Source organism: Alligator sinensis, unplaced genomic scaffold (genome assembly GCF_000455745.1).
Source record: "Alligator sinensis unplaced genomic scaffold, ASM45574v1 scaffold161_1, whole genome shotgun sequence".
NCBI lineage: Eukaryota > Metazoa > Chordata > Crocodylia > Alligatoridae > Alligator > Alligator sinensis.
In genome coordinates, this window is record NW_005841974.1 from 609,297 (window position 1) to 624,829 (window position 15,533).

The 15,533-nt window shown below is 48.9% G+C and overlaps 1 protein-coding gene across 1 annotated transcript in view; it reads right to left on the reverse strand.

Annotated features, from left to right (window-relative positions):
• LOC102376938 (zinc finger protein 883-like) overlaps nt 1-12,096 on the reverse strand; it is a 22,059-nt gene extending 9,963 nt beyond the window's left edge. The window contains 5 exon segments of the mRNA XM_025200756.1: nt 3,907-4,033; nt 9,743-9,918; nt 10,376-10,481; nt 10,848-11,050; nt 11,687-12,096. Coding sequence (XP_025056541.1) covers nt 3,907-4,033; nt 9,743-9,918; nt 10,376-10,481; nt 10,848-10,991 — 553 coding nt within the window. The 5' untranslated portion in view covers nt 10,992-11,050; nt 11,687-12,096.
• Between the last annotated feature and the right edge of the window lie 3,437 nt (nt 12,097-15,533).

Sequence of the window (15,533 nt, forward strand, 5' to 3'; positions counted from 1 at the left end):
TTCCTGCTGTTACCGATAGGTTCCTCGGTGAACGAGAGCTGACTTCGAAACCTCCAACTCGGTTCTGAACCTTCTATTGTTCTGGGCCAAAGCCATAACTAACGGCTCATCAACAGATAACCTCATCGTGTGCTTACAGTTCCTCCTTTTCTGTTAATGACCCTGTGTTTACACCCTTAGTTTACAAAATTGTCTTGCACATACTTGTTTTGTTTTGTTTTAAAGACGCAGTGGAGCCAAACCATAATGTTTTGAGTGGGAAAGATAACTCACTTAACGGAGCAGTCCAAGTTGTTTGACATGCTGACTGTAACCAGATTATGCAAGCTCTAAATTACTGAAAAAGAACAGCATTGGTGATCTGAAGGTTTTGGGGATGTCGCAGAAAGGTTGGGTGTAGACAGAAGCATTGATTTAGGGTAAATGAGAGAGAGAAGAGACACGAGAGAGCACAAGAGACAAACGTGAAGGAGGTCATAGGTGAATGGAGGGCAGGAAGTATTTGGTGTCAAGTCGTTGAGAGGAGAAGCAGGTGGTGATGCATGACAAGGTTGATGTGCGTCGATAGTCTTAAGCAAAGAAATGAGGAAAGGCCGCTCAATAATAAATATGGTTAAATTAATGACGGCACGGAAAATCAGTGTTCTAAGAACATAATGAGGTTACTCCACTAAACAAATATGTCTTCGTGTGTATATATGTGTATATATGCATGTATGAATCATTGTTGTGTATATAAATTGTTATATTTTATAGTTTGTTAAAAAGTAACTTGTTAAACTGTCCACTTTTGTATATATATGTATATCCGCGTGTTATGCTAAACCTTGTAACAGTAACGAGTTCCTGGACGAAAATTGCCTGTAACCTAATTCCCTTGTCTATTGTGACATGGTCAAGGGGGCATGTCATAACCAAATGAGTTGAGTGTCCCTGTCACAATAGAACTGCCCTGAATAACCGCAGTTACTTTCAAATTTGGTCACGTTCCGCCTCATTAGTATTCAGTCCGTTATTGGCTACTCCGGACATATAAAAGTTCATGCAACTTCCGCCCAAGTCAGAGACCTCTGAGCACGCGGCAGAGTAACCACGGAGTAGCGCGATCGAGGAAACTTGGCGGACTGATCACCCACCGATATCTCCCCGTCACCGGGTCCTTTTGACGTACCCCGCTATCCTGCAGGTTCCTTTTCGTTCAAAAGCTCGTTTACTCGTAACTCGTTTTGTTATCCGACAACGCAAGCAAGCTACCTCGAAGCCTGCGCTGCCATTCCACGCGGCATAAGTAAAAGCAATCTTTTAAAACCAATAAGCTGTCTCGCCTCTCCATTGCCGGCCCGCCTGACGTCCAATTAAACTAGTGATCCTCGGGTCGGCTCCGGCTGCCCGAGACAGGAAGGACTGTGGAAAGAAGCTTCCAGTGACTCCTCCTAAGAAGTACAGGCAACCCATTTCATTTAGCACTATTTCATTATAACGCTCATTTGAAATTGATACCTGATTTCACTTAGCACTCAACGAGTTTCATTATAATGCTCATGGTCACCATCTTGGGTCATTAAAAACAGTTGCAGTCGCCATCTTGGGTCATCAAATACTTTTGGTTTCACTTAACGCTTGTTTTTTCTGGAACCAATTAAGAGCACTAAGCGGGGGTTGCCTGTACCTGGGTTCCATCACATGTACATATGTCACTATAGAAGAAGTTAAGGAAATGCAAAATCCGTGTTGTAGCAGTATAGGCAGATTATGACTCCCATTAACTTCTGCCTGGTAAAAACCAAAGGATTTAATAGATTTCATAGACATTAGGGCTGGAAGGGACCTCGGAAGATCATCGAGTCCAGCCCCCAGCCCGAAGGCAGCTGGGGTCATAGGATCCCAGCAAGATAAGCATCCAATTTTTCATTGAAGGTGTTCAATGTAGGTGCTTGAACCACGTCCGATGGCAGGCTGTTCCAGACCTTGGGGGCTCAGACAGTAAAAAAATTCTTCCTTATGTCCAGCCTGAATCAGTCTTGCAGTAGTTTGTAACCATTCGACCTCATCGTCTCTTGGAGCGCTCTGGTGAACAAACATTCCCCCAGATCCTGGTGGTCACCCCTGATAAACTTATAGGCGGTCATCAGATCTCCCCTGAGACTGCGCTTTTCCAGGCTAAAGAGCCCCATAACTCTCAGCCTGTTGTCGTAAGGTCTGTTTTCCTGACCTCTGATCATGCGCGTGGCTCTTCTCTGGATTCTTCAAGTCTCTCCACATCCTTTTTGAATTGTGGGGCCCAAAACTGGACGCAGTACTCCAGCTGCGGCCTCACCAAGGCCGAGTACAACGGGAGAATGACGTCCTGGGATTTGCTTGAGAAGCATCTATGGATGCAGGCCAGCATTTTGGTTGCTTTACTAGCCGCAGCATCGCATTGAAGGCTCACATTCATCTTGTGGTCAATGATGACCCCCAAGTCTCTTTCTTCCACAGTGCTCGCCAGCGTAGCACTGCCAAGCCTATAAGGATGCTGCAGGTTTTTCCTCCCAAGGTGGAGAACCTTGCATTTTTCAGTGTTAAACACCCATCAGGTTCTCATCCGCCCATTTGGTCAGCCTGGACCGCCCTCCTGTCTTCAGGTGTGGATGCTTTGCCCCAAAGTTTGGTGTCATCAGCGAACTTGGCCAGTCCACTTCCAACTCCAATGTCCACCTCATTAATAAAGATGTTGAACAATATGGGTCCCAGGACAGAGCCTTGGGGGACCCCACTGGTCACAGGGCAACATGACGATTGACTTCCGTCAATTACCACCCTCTGGATCCGACCACGGAGCCAATTTTCCAGCCAGCAGATCGTGGTGGACCCAAGGCCACAATTGGCCAGTTTTGCCAAGAGGCTATCATGGTATACCAAATTGAAGGCTTTTTTGAAGTCAAGATATATGACATCAATCTCTTCTCCCTTGTCCAGGTGATAGGTTACCTGGTCGTAGAAGGAAATGAGGTTGGTCAAGCAAGACCTACCCACAACAAACTCGTGCTGGCTATCCTTCAGGATGTTGGTGTCAGCAGTCCATTAAGGATGGCCTCTTTAATAAACTTTTCTAAGACTTCCCTGGGATAGAGGTCAGGCTGATGGGCCTATAGTTTGCTGGATCCACTTTCCTCCCTTTCTTGAAGATAGGTACCACATTGGCCTTCTTCCAGTCTTCGGGCACTTCACCAGAGCGCCAAGAGTTCTCAAAGATCCGTGCCAGAGGCTGGGCTATGATGCTCGCCAGCTCCTTAAGTACCCTGGGGTGAAGATTGTCAGAGCCAGCTGACTTGAAGGTATCCAGCCTCTCAAGGTGTTCCTTCACAAGGTCAGCATTGATGGAGGGCAGGGAATCTCCTTCACCCAGACCTACCTGTCCCGTAGTGGGCATGGGTGTCCCATGGAACTGATGAAAGACCAACGCAAAGTACCCAAAGTATGCAAAGGAGGAGAAAGAGGATTTAGATAGCACTGAACACAGCATGCTTGGATATCAAATGTGCTTGGACAGGATAGAATAGGTCAAAGAGGGAGGAAATCAGAATAATTCTGCAAGGATGGGCAGTTGGTGATTTTTTATGGACAATGAATTGGAGATGATGTGAATATACTAAGAAAACAAAAGGAGATCATGTTGCCAAGAAACTGCTGAATGCAGAAGTACCAGAAGTTATAAGAATGGAGAAAACTCAAGGGAAGGCATCTAAATCAAATGAAGGAGGATATATGAATATGAAATCGGAGAAAGGCCTGATCACTAACAGAGAGGTGGGGAGAAAGTAGATTTAAACCACCAGTCAAAAGTTCATGAGGCTTGAAACTCATGGAGAAGACAAACTTCAGAATTCATGTAGCAATAGGGATAAGCAAGAACCAAAGCTTTACCCAGGGAAACAAGGGCTTGGTAATTCCTCAGCATTTGGTCCCGGTAAAGCACCTTGTCTTCATCTTCCAGCAGCTTCCACTCCTTCCATGTGAAATGAAGAGCCACATCCTCAAAGACATCCCAGAGCTGCAGTCACAAGCATTACAGCATCAATATATCCTATTCCAGCTGCTTCCAGCCCCCACAGCCCTATCTCTACTTACTCTTTACTACAAAGTTTTGCAAGCTTAGCCATGATAGGTAGGGGTACAAAATTCCCCATTATTCAGCTGTCATATGATGTGGATATGGCTCGGTGAACATAGGAGTTAATGTGTCTGCCTTAACCCATCTCATCCTGGGAGATGGTGCAGCTAATTTTAGTTGGCATAAGGTGTTAGCCCAGTGGAGGGTCAGTAGTGTAGGTGCTCTAAGTCATCATCAGGAAGCTGTTGATCATGGCAGTGACTCACAGCAAGGACTCTTGCATGGGAGGTGGGACCCCAAGAATTTATCCTTTTCCAACAGACACCATCCCAAGGAACTCCAGAGCCTGCCACAGCGATGTCAAGAGTTTCTCTTTGCTTCCCATGTGGCTTTGAGGTGGGAAGCTAAGAGCCTGCAGTGAGACTGGCTGGCCCCATAGAATCATAGAAAATTAGGGTTGCCAACTAGACATCAAGCCATTGATTACTAGCCTCTGAGGCCAATGCTCCAGCCAGTTTTCTATCCACCTTGCAGTTCATTCATCCAGCTCGTACTTCCTTAGCTTGCCTGTGAGAATGTTGTGGGAGAAAAAAAAGCCTTGCTAAAATCAAAGTATACCACATCCACTGGTCCCCTGCATCCACAGAGCCAGTCATCTCATCATAGAAACCAATCAGGTTGGTCAGGCATGACTTGCCCTTGGTGAATCCATGCTGACTGTTCCTCATCACCTTCTTCTCCTCCAAGTGCCTAGAAATGGATTAATTTTCCTAGGGATTGAGGTGAAGTGAGGCTGACTGGTCTGTAGTTCTCTGGATCCTCCTTTTTCCCTTTCCCTAAATATGGCCACAATGTTTGCCCTTTTCCAATCATCTGGGACCTCTTCTGATCACTATTATTTTTCAAAGATGATGGCCAGTGGCTCTGCAATCACATCAACCAACTCCCTCAGCACCCTTGGGTACATCCCATCTGGCCCCATGGGCTTGTATATTTCCACCTTTTCTAAATAGTGCCTAACTTATTCTTTTGCCACTGTTGACTGCTCACCTTCTCCCCAGACTATGCAGCCATACAACACAGGGGAACCCCCCTCTCTCAATGATGTCTCACCTGTGCAGGGGCTGCTGTAGGTATCTCTGCTGTGTCTAGCTGAGGATTGCAGGGAAGGGAAATGAAGAGAAAGAGAAAGAGAGGCTGCAAGGCTGTGGGTCCCCAAAGGTTGTGACAGGTTGGGCAGGCTGGACTCAGAGCAAATGAGTTCAGAAATAAATGGAAGAAGAAATGTGGTTTTCAAACTCCAGGAACTGTCATATTGCAGTCTCTGGAAATGGAGTCTCAAAGTTCCTGGACTCCTTTGGGCAGAAGTCACACCTATCATCATGGAAGAATTTTCTATGGAAGGTATCAGCTCTGGAGCTGTGTCTTTTCTCCCCATCAGATCCTGGTACAGGGGACAGGGACTGGTATTCATTTCACTTTCTTAGGGTTTGCACAAACACTGGCTTTCTTTACCTTACACACAATTAGATATGGCAACTCCCTATACGCAATTACAAATGGCAATGCCATGGGGATGCATATGGCCCCCACAGCATGTCAATATTTTTAAGACAGACCTGGAAGTCTGTTTCCTCCATAGTTGCCTCTCATCTCCTTCATATACCTAAGCTACAGGAATAACATCTTCATTTTATGGACAGATCAGAAGGAACCCCTAGAGAAATTTCACCAGGATTTTAACAACTTCCACCCCTCCCTCAAATCAACACTGGAATATTGCATCCAGCAAATTCTTTTCCTAGACACAACGGTGAAGGTTTGCAATGGCTACGTTGCCACCATGTCATATCAGAAACCTACCGACTGCTACAGCTAGCTTTCATCCTAAGTATACCACTAGATATCCACAGTCCAACTCTATGCTACAACAATATCTGTTTCAATACCTCCCACCTACCAGGATGCACACCTTAAGAGCCTAAAGGAGAGAATCCTAGAGTTAGAATACAATCCCAAAACTGTAGTCACTGCAAGCAACAAATCCAGACTCAGATGTCATTTCAACCTCCTGCAATACCAACCTGGGAAACAAAGACAACAGAGTGCCACTGCTAGTGTCACCCACAGCCCCGACTCATCCAGGGGGTGGGGCTTCCGCTGCTCTGTACACCCTGGGAGGGCATGGTGGGGGTGGCGGAAGGGAAACGTATGCCCCCAGATTTGCATGGGGCACAGGTAGCACAGGCTACAGCTGTGGGGTGGGGCCAGGGCAGTGCTGGGCTCTTCCCAGCAGGGGCTGGGTCAGGCTGTGCTCAGGGCAGACGGCGGCCATGCTGGGTGGGGGCTACAGCTACCCCAAAATTCACCATAGCCCTCCCCAACTCCCCCTCCCAGCACCACTGCCACCCACCCCAAGCACAGCCCCGGCCCCCTCCCCCACCCATATGCTGGGAAGAGCTTGGCACAGCCCCAGTCCCACTCCTTCCTTCACCATGGGGGCCTCAATCTGACAATGTCAGTCTTTCAGGGTTGGTTCAGCGATTATTTTTGTCCTGCAGCTGAAAAATATTGTGCTGAAAACAATCTGTCTCACAAGGCACTTCTCATTTAGACAATGCACCAGGGCATCCTACCACACTTGATGGCCTCAGTGATAATTTAAAAGCTGTTTTCCTGCTCCTCAATACCACCTCTATTTTACAACTGATGGACCAGGATGCCATTGCTGCCTTTAAGGATTATTACATAAGGAAAACATTTGCCCAGGCTGTCAGGGCTACAGGTGGAGAGGGTGCTCCAACCCTAAAAGAATTTTGCAAGGGCTATAATATCCGCAAAACAACAGATAACATTTCAAGTGCCTGGGAGGAAGTTGCTTCTAAAACAATGGCATCTGGTGAAAGCTTTGGGCATACTGTATGCAGGCTTCCCAAGGGTTTGAGGAACCACTGGTGACAATTCAGGGCATTATCATTGACTTTGGAAGGAAAATTGGATTTGATAAACTTGAACCTGAGGACATTCAGGAGTTGATAGTTTCCAACAGGGAGGAATTGGGCAATGAGGACCTCATTCAAACAGAACAGCAGAGAACCCATGAAGAGGAGGAAGATGTTCAACCAGCAAGGGCCTTAACCAGCAAAGGTATGGCTGAAGCTTTCAAACATCATGAAGCTTCTCTTTCCTACTTCGACGAGAATGACCCTGACACGCAGTACAGTTCTGCAGTTGCAAGAGGAGTTAACAATGAAGTCAGTTGTTACAGGCTGCTTCACTATGACAAGAAGCAGCCCAAAGTGCAGCTATCAATGGATTCCTTTTTCAGGAAATGCACAACTCCAGCTTCAACCCCTGCAGCCAGCTCTCAAAAAAATCCTCAGCCAAGCATTTCAAAATCCCCTGAAACTGACACTACCCCTGACAGCTCTGATTCTGAGTGCTGAGGGAAGCCCAAAGAGCAAAAAGTGAAAGTGAATCTGTGCATACAGTTCATTACTTTATTTTGTAATTTTATACATTATTTCAAAGTTCTAAGTGTTAAATAAAGCATTAACATACATTTAGATGTCTGAATCCAGTGATTTTATGAGTGGGGATTTCAGTGATTTTTTAAGTACGAGTGGGGAGGCCTGGGAACGAATTATATTTACTCATTCTAAATTGAGAAAAATTGCTTGGAAACTGAAAAAGCAGGAAAGATTGTCTTTTGTTTTCTAGCATAAGAATAAACAGGAAGAGGGAGGTAAAGACTGAGTTTGCTGCATAACCCAGTATTTTGAGTTTCTCAGATGGACGTGGCTGAAATTATCTATTTAATTTTTGTTAAAAACAAACACATTTCACATTCATAATTAAATAGTTAAAAATTCAAAAATACATATGCTTTTGTTAAAATAATTATGCATGTTTGTTGTTGAAAAAATATCCAAAATACATAAGCTTATTGTTTTAATTAAATGAAACAATTTAAATGTTTGTTGTTTTTGGTGACTCTTGTTGTTCTCCTAATACAGATAAGCAAAAATATCCCCCACATATCCATGAGTAATCTAGTAAATTGGAGATAGTTCACCTCCCAATGACTTCACAAGTATCTACGTCAATTAGTTTTGGTAAATAAAATAACAAAATCATAATTCAGTTTTCTGATGTAGCTGCAAAATTAAATCTGAAAAAATAATATCAAAATAAATCACTGCTTTAAAACGTAAAATGTGTGTACCTTCTAAAAATGAAACCTACATCTCTGAGTTTTGAATAATATGAATTAAGGTTATATCAAACAACAAGAATGCACTTTTTTGTAGAAAACAGAGATTAAAATTGAGGCTTCTTGACCAGTGATTTAAATAGTGATTTAAATTGATTTGGTTCAAATCAAATCTACCTTGGACACATCATTAATGGCCTCCATCCCCACCTGGAAAAGGACAGTTGTTTCAGTGTAGCCCTAAGGGACAAACCAATCTGGCTAACAGATAGCCCCCCAACCTCCAACAGCCTCTCAAACAACAGGTTAAATAACTCCTATTCTCACCAAGGCACCAGGCCTTGTAATGGACCCCGACACAAACTGTGCTCCCTCTTTACACACCACATCACCACCGTGCCAAATAATATGGATTACAGCAGCTGAGGACCATTTACTTTGAACTCTGCCATTCTCATATAGGCTGTCTCCTGCTTACAAAGTGCCCCTTTGTGGTCTACACTGTCAGATGGTGCAATCCCTACAGGAAAGACTGAATGAACCCCAATCTGACATCAGGTCCAGGAAGACGCAAAGGCTTGTGGCAGGATACTTTAACCTCCCTGGACATTCCATTGCTGACCTCAGAGCAGCTGTTCTTAAACCAAAACACTTTAAAAAACAAAGTTGGAATGTGGAATTGTGCAACAAGAAGTCATCCACAGGCTGAATTGTGCTAAATACAATCTCAATAGGGACTGTAGATTCTTACCCAATTACCTAGATTAGCTTCTGTGTCCCCTTTGTGTGGAGGGGCTCTTAACTTATTTTCCCCTCTCCCAGCACTGTCCCCCTCTCTTCCTCCCACATTTGGTATTCAAAAGACTCCATTTGATAGTCTGGCTTGTGCATGTCCTTTCATTGCATCTGAAGAAATGAGCTTAGGCCCGCAAAAAACTTCTGCTATGCCTCTCTGATTCACTTAGTTTGTAAGATGCAAATCTCTCCTGTCCTCTGCCTGAACTCAGACTAAACACAGGTAATTAGCAGCCAGGTACGCTGCTCATTCCTCCTAAACTGCCTGCCCATGAAGCTGCCCAGGTACTGGCTAGGCTGGAGGGGCCTTGCTGGAATCAGATGTAGAGTCTGTGCTCCACAGTCCAGGCCAGGTTGGAGGGGACTTGCTGGTCTCAGCTGTAGAAAGCAATGCCTCATGCTTCCTGGTGCTGGCTGGCTGTCACGGTATACCTAAAGGGGCTTCTTCAGGACTTAAAATGTTCTATTTGATCAATCCTTAGAGGTAGCTCTTCTAGAGGTAGAGGGAGCCCTGGCTCTATGGCCTCTGACCTGGCTTTCTGACCTCTCCCTCCCCAAAATTCTACCTTGTACCCCTGGCTCCTCCTCACCTCTGCCCCAGCTTCATTCTCACCCTAAACTGAACCTGGTGCCTTGCTCACCTCCAAGCTCTCCCCCAGCTTTGGAGGTCTGCCTTGCCACTTCTGCAGTTGGCCCAGATCAGGTGTAAAGGAGCCCCTCTCTCCCAGTGTCCCTGGGGAAGTCCTCTGCAGCTCCAGCTTAACAGGCCCTTCCTTAGGAGCCTGCTTCTCAGCTCCACTCAAGGTTTCTGCACCTGCTGTGGGGGGAAGAGAATGCATAAGTTAGCCCTGGTGCTGCTGGCACTGGGAAAGCCCTACTACTCTCCTGTACTGGCCTGTGACTAAGGAAGCTGGAGGCTTCAGTGCATGGAAGAGGTGGGAGAAGGAAGACTCAGCTCTGGCTAATACACCTCTGTTGGCATGAGGCTGGACATGAAATCCAATAACTCTGTCCCAGGGCAGGGTGCTGATCACAATGCCAGGTCAGAGCCTTCAGGGACATCGCTCCCTGGGAAAGAAGCTCAAGGAACGTTGGTGCAGTGTCATCATTTTAAGGGGAGGAGAAGGAAAAACGCAAGGTTCATCTGCTCTATGGTGTGTGAATGGTTTCCCAGTGCACTCCAACAACAGAAGCTGATCTATCTAGCAGAGAGAGTTTTCCATTCATGGATCATGCCTCCTGCCACTGGATAGGGTAAAATCACCACTCCTTACCTGCCTTGTCCAGGGCACCAGCCTGAAGAGCTTTCATCTGTTGACCAGTCCCAAGTCTCCTTGGTACTCGGGGAAGCTGCAGCAAGACAGGAGTGGGGCGGGTTAACTGTACACAAACCAGACAAATGTCACTGAGGAAGTGCATTTCCCTGACACCTGCACCAGCCCTTTAACGGGCACAAAGGGTTTGTAGGGGCATGAGAAAGGGCTGATTAAAATACTGATTAATAGAAAAATCAACTAGCTCATGGACTGTTACCATGGTAGCACTACAAGGCCCAACAAAGATAGAGCATATTTCTGCTAGGAGCTACCCACATGCAGCGAGAAAGATCAGGGACCCCCAACCTGGGTGCTGCACACCCCAGCCACACGGTTACAGACATCATGGCCCCGTCATGAGCAGAGGCAGACATATGAGCATCTTCCCCTGCATGCAGGCCCACAGCGTGGCCAGCATCCAGTACCTTACCCGACTCCTGGTTGGGCAGGGGCTCCTCTTTGGGGACATGAGGTGGTTTGTCCCGGGGTTTCCCTCTGTCCTGCCTCCCCCATAGGCATGTTCACAGGATAGGCCTTCGGCTGCACCAGCCAGGAATCGCACGGTTCCTGCCATTCCCCACTGTGCTGCACCGTGCCTGAGGACACCTCCTTGATTTCCACACTTACTGTGACCTGGGGACAAGATAACTATGTCACTGGCAAGTCAGGCACTGGGAGAAATGGGGCTAGGAGGGAACATCTCCCAGACACATGGAGGTGAGGAGAGCAACATCAATGATTAGGATAACATGATCACTCTCAGCTGGAGCTTCTCATCCTCTACCTGCCTCAGCTAAAACACCCTGATCAGGGCCACTGCCTCAGCACAGGTCTCCACGCCACACTCCCACTCCCAGCTCTGGATCTCCTGGAGCAGAATGGCCAGGAACAGCCCCAGCATCGCCAGCTCCAGGATTTGTTGCGTGCTGTGGTGCTGAGATCCAGCCAGCACTAGCAGAGCTGCTACAGGTGGCTGCAAACCTCCCACTGCGCTTTGGCCTCCTGGTAGCAGAAGCCATGGAAACACTGGCATGTCTCCAGGGCGAGGAGGTCATCTTCCGGTGCCAACTGTGGGGTCACCAAGGGCAGCTCAGCCTCAGAAAGGGGCTGCATGGCCTGGTTCACCTCCTGCTCCTGGACCTCCTGGGGTTGGACCAGCCCCACCTACAGCTGCTGCTTGCTTGGCTCTGGTACCAACCACCTCGAGGACACCCCACCGGTCCTGGACTGGAGGACACCAGGGACTTCTTCTGTTCCCTCAGCTCCTACCTGGAAACCTCCTGGGTCCTATTCCTCCATCTTCACCTCAGGGGCTGAGACAGGAAAGTCCACAGCTGCCATGGGCTCCAGCTCAGCAGCCATTTTCTCCACCAGGAGAAGCAGCACCACAGCCTGGGGCTTGGGCTCGTGCTCTCCCTCCGCTCAGGCTCCTGTCAAAAGCATCCCATTTCCGGAGCTGCCAGGAGGAAAGGAGACGGTGCAGCTCTCACCGTGTGACGAGAGACCCGAGACCATGACCTTATGGTCTGCCCAGCTCTGACAGACTGTCAGGACGCGGCAGGCTTCAGAAACATCCCTCCCCACAGCTCCCCGTCCCCTCTGCCAGGTCCCGCGCACACCTGCGCGCGGCGCCCGGCCGGGCGGGAAGACAAGCCGCCGCCGCAGCACTTCCGGCTCGAAGCCCCACCCCGTGCTGGGGGCGGGGCCGGGGCGCGGTGTCTGCGGCCAGGGTTACTCCTCCCCCGGGCGGGCCGGGGCGGGGCTGTCTGGACCGCAGGCTTCTCCAGGCCGCTGGGGTCCAGTCCACAGCCCTCAAATTAGCCGCGCTCGGGGCAGCGGAGCCAGGTGAAGCGTGAAACCGGACAGGAAAGACGTGCCCTCAGCCGCAGAAGGAACAGTGCAAACCAGAGAAGATGCGGCGCAGCCCGTCCAGCTCCGCAACGCCGCCCTGCCTGCCCCTTGAGAGGGCTCTTCGCTTCCCCCTTTCCCCGCCCGCTTCGCGGTCACGTCTCACCGCCTCGCACTCCGGCGGCAGCACTTCCCCTGCTGGAGGCCCGCCGGCTCCTTTGCCGCCTTCGCAGGGGGTCTTGATGTGCCCTCTGCCCCTGCAAGCCCTTTCCACTTCACAAAGAAAGTAGACTGAAACTTGCCTGCTGTGCTGGGCAGCCACACACCAGGGCTGCAATCCTGGCTTCATGTCTGAGTGTGCACACCCCCCTCGCCCTTTGCTGCAGCAGCCTGGAGCCTGTGGCTGGGCTGCCCTGTAGCTGTACCTGCTGCCCTGTGTTTGGGGGGGGGCTCAGCCCCAGTAGCCCCTGCCTTTCACCGCCTATGTGCCCTCCAATCCGGAGTGAGTACTCACTCCAAAAATGTGACATGCTGACATACACGCTTGTGGTGATCCTCCGGTCACCTGAGGTGAGCTCGGGAGGGTTACCTCTCTTTTCAAGAGGTTTCCCTGCTTTGATTTCCTTATCATGACAGTTGGTCAGGCTGCCCCAACCTCCCCAGAGAAGGATGGCCAGGCTTTCCCAATAACCGTGGGTCGGTTTGCCAGGCCATCCTGATTACTCTGGGGTGGGTCTGTTGGGCCAACCCGACTTCCCCAGAGCCAATGTGTTGGGTCCGTCCAACCGCACTGGTGTTGGTCCCTTGGGCTGCCCCAACCATCCCAGGGACAGTTGGTCAAGCCAAATCTACTACCTGGGGTTAGTTGATAGGGCCAATCGGACCATCCAGAGTCAGTTAGAGAGTCAGCCCGACCACCCCAAACTGCCCCGAATGCTCCGGAATTGGTCAATCAAGCCCACCTCAATACCCCAGAGTTAGTCAGTAGGACTACAGGGTCAGGAGGAGGGCCAACTCGAACACCTAGGGATCAGTCAGCTGGACTGTCCTGAACACCCTGTGGTCACTCTCTTAGGCCCTACTAAGCACCCTGGGGTATGTCACTGGGGTCAACCATACTATCCCAGAGTCGCTTTATGGGCCGGCCCAACCACCCCACCTATGGTCAATTGGTTAATAGTTGATCCAACAACCCCAGGATCATTTGGATGTGTCGGCCTAAGAACCCTGGGATCCCATTAGTTGCTTGAGAGGGCTGATTTGACTACTTTGGATTCAGTCAGTAGGGCCAATCAGAGCACCCTGGCATCAATCCTCCAGAAGGTGGAGGATTCAAATAGGGGATCATCTATCTTAGATCTTGTCCTGACCAGCAGGGAAGAATTAGTAGAGGATGTGAAGGTGATGAGTAACTTGGGAAGTGATCATTGTGCGGGCCGGGCGCGCCCCGAGCCCTTTTTCGCGCTGCACGCGGGCTGTGGCCAGCAGCCCGGGCACGCGGGGGTGGAGAGGGGAGGCTTTCGCTCTGGAATTAGGCACGGACGCGTATCGGTAGTTTAAAAGATTGTTTACTTACACCGAGATGGCAGTGGTGTAGGCTGGAAAGCTTGCTTCAGTTGCAGTTACAGAGAAGAAAAAGGAAAGAGGCGGACGAGAGTTCTAGACTCGTGAACTCTAGCCCAATCTGGCTGAAGGCTCTGAACATGCGAGCCTGTCGCGTCAGCCGAAGAAAGTACTCGTCCGGAAGAGCTCTGAGCCAACTCACACGAAGTTTGCTAGGCCCCGTGGGTCCAGTTCTTTTGCGCGCAGGTGGGGTACGTCTAGGAATTCTATCGGCGACAGGGAGAGGCTAGAGATTGATCAGATCTCCGTAGCCCTCCTCAAACGGACTGGGTCCGTGAGGATCCGCAGCCGCCACGTGTGAATAATTTAGAACTGGCCAATAATGGGACTCAAATCTACATACAAATGGCGGGAACTCTTTGCAACGAGCATTTCTGTGCTGCAACAAAGAAATGCACCCTGCAAAGAAAGCTCCAAATCAGCGGGAAATTCTCCCTTGCACCGGGGTTCTCTTTTGCAGCAGAAAACTCCACCGTGCAAGGAAGCTTGCAATTTAGCGGGGACAATTTAGCAGTGCCGAAGCACACACAAATAAAAATCACACCTTTTGGGTTGTGACAATCATGATAGGATAGAATTCCAGATAATGAGATGGGGAAAGCATGAGGTCAGCAAAATCAAGACGCTAGATTTCAATCGATTCAGGGAGTTAATAGGCCATGGGAAGTTAGACTGAAGGATAATAGTGGCCAGGAGGGCTGGGAGTTTCTAAAGGGCACAGTATTGGAAGCCCAACAAGAAACTGTTTTGACACTATGGAAGCTCAAGAAGAAAAGCAAAGGATCAATGTGGCTCCTTGGATGGCCTAAATGCAAAAGGAAAGCATACGGGCAATGGAAAAATGGGCAGGTCTCAAAGGAAGCATACCAGGAAATAGCAAGAACCTGGAGGGACAAAATCAGAAAGGCAAAAATAAAAATGAGCTGCATTTGGTGAGGGAGGTTAAAGACAACAAGTATACTGACCAGAAAAGAAAGACCAAGGAAGCTGTGGGTCCACTGTTAACTTGCCAGGGTGAACTTTTAACAAGATGAAAAGAAGGCAGAGCTACTTAACAGCTACTTTACCTCAGTCTTCACAAAAAAAAAAAAGCTAATAAACTTATGTGAATAAGGAAGGGGCTAAGATGAGGGATGAGATAACAAAAGAGACTGTCAGAGAGCTTTTGATAGGTTTCAATGAATTCAAGTCAGCAGGGCCTGATAAATTTCATCCCAATGTAGTGAAGGAACTGGCAGAGGCATGGGTGGGGCACGACTGGGGGTGTCCCCCAGCAGCCAGCCGGCAACTGGGGGAAGGGGTCTCCCAGCAGCACTTCTGCCTCAGTCAGTGTGCCGCTGCTGGAGCCAATTTCAGTGCCCCCCTACCATCCAGAGCGCTTGCTGTCAGGGGGGGCACCTGTCCCCCTACATGTTGCCTATGGGCAGAGGAGATCTCAGAGCACTTGGCAATGATCTTCATGAAGTTTTGGGAGACGGGCAAGGTACCAGAGGGCTGGAAAAGGGACATATAGTGCCTCCCTTTAAAAAAAGGCAACAAGGACCTGGGGAACAACAGACCAGTTAGCCTCACCTCAAAATGTGGGAAGTTATTGGAGCATATCCTGCGGAAGTCTATTTGCAAGTGCCTGGAAGAGAAAAAGCTG